Here is a 5,948-nt window from a genome sequence, read left to right as displayed (position 1 = left end):
AATTTACTACAACCAGATTTGGACACCCCTCCCCGGATATAGAGCATATGTATCTAAAGAAATAGTTCTGTATTGACTACTCTCCTCTCTCATAAGGCAGTTAAAAAGAAGTAAATTTAACCTGTTAAAATAATCTTTTAGTTTGTATAACATTTAATTTTATATTACTTTTTCCTTTTGAGATTGTCAGTGTAGCTGAATTAGAATTTAAAACTATTATAAACATAGATCACTTTTTTAATTGCATGAATTACTTGGCTAGGAAAAGAATGTGAACTTTTACAAAAGTGTAAGCATAAATTTCTTGTACAGAAGTGTAATAGGTATTTAATCCGAGTATGATAAGAGAGGCAAGATTTTAATCTTTATACAGAAAGTGACAATGCTCACATTATAATATGGAACACGTACTAATTTTGAGTTACAGGTGTAATGTGTGGATTACAGATATCAATTTACTAAATAAATCTAAAAAAAGCAAAATCTATAAATAAAATAGTAAGTGCTTTCTTTGATAATATTCTTTGGCTGTTTTAGGTGCCAGTGAAGGGTCACTGATGACAACTAAAATGCAAAAGGTCCCACTATTATTGTTAATCTTAGCACTGAGCTTGTACGATAGTTCAAACTGTTGACTGTCAGCATCTCCAGATCTACAATATGTTCTCTTGGTCCCGACAGTGACTTCACCAATACGAGCATTGCACTTAGTGCACTTGTTTGCTGAAAGAAAAATGACAAAAACAACGTATTTTAATTCATACAATTCAAAACCATCAAAGTTGCTCACATTTGTTACTTCAGTATAAAAATTACACTAAAGTGACTTTGTATAACATCCGTGTTATGTGGAAAAAAGTTGTTGATGGCCGCATATCTGACTACTTTCTAGGGTTGAGGGAGGTCACGGCTCTAGCCTATAAGGATGATCAAGTGCATGGATTTATGAACAATATCAGTATAAATGGGAGTTCCTGGTATTCAGCTCATGGACTCTCTATTGTGGCATTAAAAAAAAGTTGCTAAGTATAAGGTAAAAAATAGAAGGGGTCCTTACTTTTAATTGGTATGGTTATTTAAGCAGTTGTAGAGCAACCTGCGAGGCAAAGATTAGAACCTAGGAGCTTATAAATATTTGACAAAAGGGTACAACAAATTAAAATACTTTTTCCAAATTTTTGAAAAAAGTGTAATTTTTTTTACATTTAATTCTATGTGCATCTTTTTTGCCCATACAAAACCAACTTGAAATATTCAAATAATATGTATTTTTAAATTCTGTGATTTGTTTTCTCAAAAATGTTTACAACATTCTTGAAAAATAAAGATATAAAACATAACTTTTGCTGCAACTGCAACTTATGGTGCTGCTACTGTCCCACTATATTTTAGTAATGCAAATAGACATCTTAATCTTGTCATGTGGTTCCAGAAGCATGGGCTCAGGCCAAGAACTGACAGGGCGCATGCCTTAATTGTCCTCTGGTTGGAGTTGAGTGTTCCAGAGGTCAGCACGTTAGATCTCAAACTATGACAGATGTTTTACTTTTTTAAAAGAAAGAAGGGAGAAACACAAACAAAAAATTAAACAAAAATTCCCCTAAGACTTGAAAGCTAAATAATGGTCATTAAAACCAGTTATTCTGGAAAGGGAAGTGAGGGTAGAAGGAGCCTTTCCATAGCCCTCAGTAAATTCTTCCTAATTATAAAAGTAGATGTAAACCAAAAATAGTGGTGTTACACAGGAGTAACTGAAGTCTGAACTTAGCTTGCTGAACAGTTTTCCCCAGGTAACTGGATAGAAAGAACCTACCTTGATTCTCAATGTCAGATTGCATTTGCTAACAGTTACTTGACATGGAACTTAGGGAGAGATAGCAAACACGGTACCATTTTTCAGAGAACAGTGTTTTACAGCTATGAAAGAGCCAGGGCTGTACCAGCACTCTGTATTCACACACTGCCAACCCTCTCCTTCAGCCTTTTCCCCCCTTCCCTGGATACTCACTCTCAGGTAGAACTCTCCATTTTCATTTCCAGACTTAATTCGGAAAGTATTGATAGTATTGGGATAAATAGTGGTTGCCTGGATTTGGAAAATATCGGAGGGCACATTTCTGTCTGAGCGGATACTCATATATTTGTATACAATAGAGTAGGGCAGCTCTCGACAAATGGTGTTTGACACCGGGCAAACACAGCGACTAGAAAACAAGCAAACATAGATTAAGCATTGCTGATGTACAAACTTACAATATTCAGTTGCATTCAGTTGCACTTGGCAAAACTGGCTAGTAAGGATAACCCTAAAAACTGTACGTGGATTCTCTTACTTCTCAGATGTCAGGACATAGGGTTCTTGACAAGGATTTCTTGGATAACACCGAAATCCACCATGGTAATTCCAGCACATCTCATCCTCTCTGCATTCATTAGTGGTCTCACACTCATTTATATCTAGACGAGAAAGAAAGGAACCAATCAATTTACAGTACACACAAATAGATGGAACGAAAACTTGGTATTAAGAAAAAACTTAGGAAATGCTTTACTTTATAAAGCAAACAACAGTGCTTCTGGTTCTGCACTTCCTTCTCTGTGTAGTCTTTTGAAGCCTTCTGTAAGACAATGGAACAAGGTGCCGAGGGAAACCAAGGTATCTCATCCACTGGAGGTTTATGGGATGGTTAGGAACAGCAAATCCTACATCTGTGCAGGGATTGGGCTAGATCAGTGATTCTCAACAGGGTGGTATGGTACCCTGGGGTGCTATGAGATTCTTTTAAAGGTGCTCCAGAATATTATCAGTTGGGAAAATGATTCATAAGATAGACCCAGAGATTTCAAATTGGAGTCCACAGGACATGTCTACACGAGATGTGTTAAAACATTTGCACATTAGCCTAATTTACTGCACAATATGGGTGCATGTCTACATGTGTGCACCCTTCCTGCAAATGGATAATTGCAACTATATATGATACCTGAAAATGCAGGTATCTAATTTAGGCGTGGTTGGTTAATGTGCAGATGCATGTATAGATGTGACCCAGCAATAACTTTAGTGTTAGGTCTGCCCAGCCACTAGGGGGCTAACCTGAGCCCAGCTCCAGGGCTCCTCGCTGGCTGCCTTTCCTGCTTCAGGGCTGGGCTGCTCCCTGGCTGCAGGGTATAAAAGCCTCCATACATTTTGTGCCTTGGGGCACTCGCACCACGGAGTCCGAGGGAGCCTGTTCTGTGTTCAGGAGCCCAGCAGGCCCCACGTGTCCCCCTGGACAGGCTGTCTCTGCCTGGCCTGACCCCTCTGCAGAGCTCCTGCTTGGCCACAAGTGAGTGTTGCAAAGGGCTGCAGCTTGCTGCACCCCTTGCTCAGGCTCGATTATCTCCCCAGGACTGCTGTCTGGCAGTGGGGCCAGCACCTGTTCACTGCTGCTGCTCACCTCTAGCAGTGTCTCTTTGCTGCATGGCTCCCAGTCCCTGGCCGTGGCCCTCTACTGAGTGCTGTCCAGGGCCGGCCACACAGGGACAGCTATGCAGTGGCCCAGAGAGTAGGTGTGGGATGAGAATGTCATCCTTTCTGTTGAGCTTTGGCCCTACTTGCATGCACATGGCTGTGCCGACTGCCTGGGCCCCCAACTGGTCCCAGGAAGAGGCTGTGGTGCTCTGGGGCCATGCCGATATGCAGAGGCAGTTTGCACAGGGCGGGTACTTGAATAGCCACATTTTATGAAGCCCTGTCAGGTGGCATGCATAAGCAAGGGCACTCCCAGTCAGTGCAGTAGTGCTGCATTAGGGTCAAGGCCTTGCGGGCACAATGGATGGCTATGACTGACTACAGTCGTTGGTCTGATCATGCCCACAAGACCATGGTTTTTATGCAGGAGCTGACCCATATTTTGGCACCCGGGGACCCAGGCTACACCTCTGCAAGTGTAACCGGAAGGGCAGCCTGGCCAAACCCTCACCCTGCCCTGACACATCACCAGAGGGGCCCTCAGGCCTTCAGCATGCTGCCCTGTCCTTGTTCCTGGCTGCTGCATCCATTACCAGCTCAGGGAGCCGTGGCTTTGGGTGGAGCCCAACCCCCCGCCACAAGTCGCAGCTGGCAATGTCACTGCTGGCAGTGCCAGCTCCTCCACAGGGGATGGGGTCCTGACTAGGCGCTAGCCTACCACGGCCAACGGACACCAGGTGCAGCCACACACCATCACCGATGGGGAGGCCTGCACCAAGCCATCAGCCTCACCATCTCAGGACACATGTAAGTCCCACACTGGAGGAGTGCCCTCTCACTCTCCACCCTGTCCCTGGTCCCAGCACCTGCCCCTGGCCCTGGCCCTGGCCCTGGCTGCTGCTCCCTGGCCCTGGCCCACCAGCACTCCCCTGGCCCTGGGTTCTCCCCGCTATAGCGCATAGGGACATGGGACACAGTTCAGAACTTTATTCAGCAGCCTGTGTCCCTGCAGCTGGGTGGGCAAGGGCCTCTCAGACACTGAGGAAGGCATCAATGCTTGCGGCGATGTCCTTCTTTACAGCATGGGGCAGAGATGTATAGTGCTGCCACAAGTAGCCCTCCCGGCAGTGGTGGAGGTTGCAGTGCAGCCTGGGCTTGCCCCCGGTGCTGTCGTAGCTCAGGGTCCCAAACCAGGAGTGCAGGTGTGCCTGGGGCACCAGGAAGATTAGCAGTAGCAGGGTATAGTGGCTCAGGCACCCCTCAGCCTTCACAAAACGCTCATGGCGCACCACCCAGGGCACACATAGCAGGGGCATGCTTGGGACACAGTGGCAGTGCAGGGGGAGGGGCTGGCCTGTGGTGCTTCCCTGGAGAGGCCTCCATCAGGAGGAAGTGGGGGCAGCCAGCCCCTTGCCCCAGTTGTCTGGGAGCCCTGCATGCCCTGGATACCATGGCAGCACAGCAGAGTGGTTGGCCTGCAGGGGAGAGTGGGGTCTGGAGCCACAGCAGCAGGTGCTGCCAGCAGCCTGGCCTGTCCTGCCCTGGGAAGAGGCCCTGGAGCGGAAGCACTTAGAGCTGCTCTGGCAGCAGGGGAAAGCTGGACACCCTCCTGGGCCTGGTGGCTGCATCCATGCCCCCCACTGTCCAGCCCCCGCCCATGGCCCCACAGGACCCCTAGTTCCCGTTGCCCCATAGCAGGCCCCCACTTGGACCTGGGAGGAGCTCCTTGTGCACCTCTTGCCCACCAGACCCCGTGGCCCAGCCCCTGCCCTGGGCCTGCTGCCACCCACCTGCACCTGGCCCAGTCATTTTCCCTCACACCACGCACCTGAAGACCTAGCTATTCACGAGGCTGCCACCGGCTGGGGTCACTGCAGCCCCTGGACCTGCAGGGGAACATCCCGAGGCTGGGGTGCATCTGCCCTGGGGCTGTTCCCTAGCCCCCCCTCCCCCCATGGCTCCCCACTCTGGGCTTGAAGACCTAAAATATTATAAATAGTGTTTCCATTTGTAAGCTGGTTTTTTATAGTTGGTGGGTGGGGAGCGTGGTGGAGGGGCTCTGTTAGTTGAGGGGGAGGGGATTCTGCTTGTTGAGGGGTGGGGGTGAAGGTTGAAGGTAATAAAGTTTTTTTGTTTTGAACATGTGCATGTCCTGAGAGTGGTGCTGGGGGTGGGCAAGGCGTAAGGGGGGTGTGGGTGGCAGGGCAGGTGAGCTGGAGCGAGGAGTGCAGGAGTTGGGGGTTGGCCAGCACCTCCTGCAGTCAATACCTGGGCAGCGCTGGCGGGTGTGTAGCTCTCCTGGAGCCTGGGGGTATGGAAGGGACTTACTGGGGGCAGCAGGGCCAGTACCATGCTCAGCAGGAGCACATGGCACTGGTCATCACTGGCAGGGACGCGGCTGGAGCAATGGGGTGCTGGGTGTTACTGGTGGGGGCAGGAGCACCCACAGTGTGGAGAGGCAGGGGGGGGCAAGGGGGGGGCGCGCCCCCCTGGC

General features: G+C 48.8%; 1 protein-coding gene across 2 annotated transcripts in view; it reads right to left on the bottom strand.

Moving 5' to 3' along the window:
- Nucleotides 1-231: 231 nt before the first annotated feature.
- Nucleotides 232-5,948, bottom strand: part of EFEMP1 (EGF containing fibulin extracellular matrix protein 1) — a 114,419-nt gene continuing 108,702 nt past the window's right edge. For both annotated transcript variants that reach the window (XM_006021566.1, XM_025201595.1), the window contains 3 exons: nucleotides 2,334-2,457; nucleotides 2,009-2,204; nucleotides 232-723 (listed from right to left, as the gene is read on the bottom strand). In XM_006021566.1, the coding sequence (XP_006021628.1) occupies nucleotides 565-723; nucleotides 2,009-2,204; nucleotides 2,334-2,457 (479 nt within the window). In that variant the 3' untranslated portion in view covers nucleotides 232-564. The remainder of the gene's footprint in view (nucleotides 724-2,008; nucleotides 2,205-2,333; nucleotides 2,458-5,948) is intronic.

The sequence above is a fragment of the Alligator sinensis genome, unplaced genomic scaffold, assembly GCF_000455745.1.
Source record: "Alligator sinensis unplaced genomic scaffold, ASM45574v1 scaffold432_1, whole genome shotgun sequence".
NCBI classification, from domain to species: Eukaryota; Metazoa; Chordata; order Crocodylia; family Alligatoridae; genus Alligator; species Alligator sinensis.
This window is presented reverse-complemented; position numbering and strand designations above follow the sequence as displayed.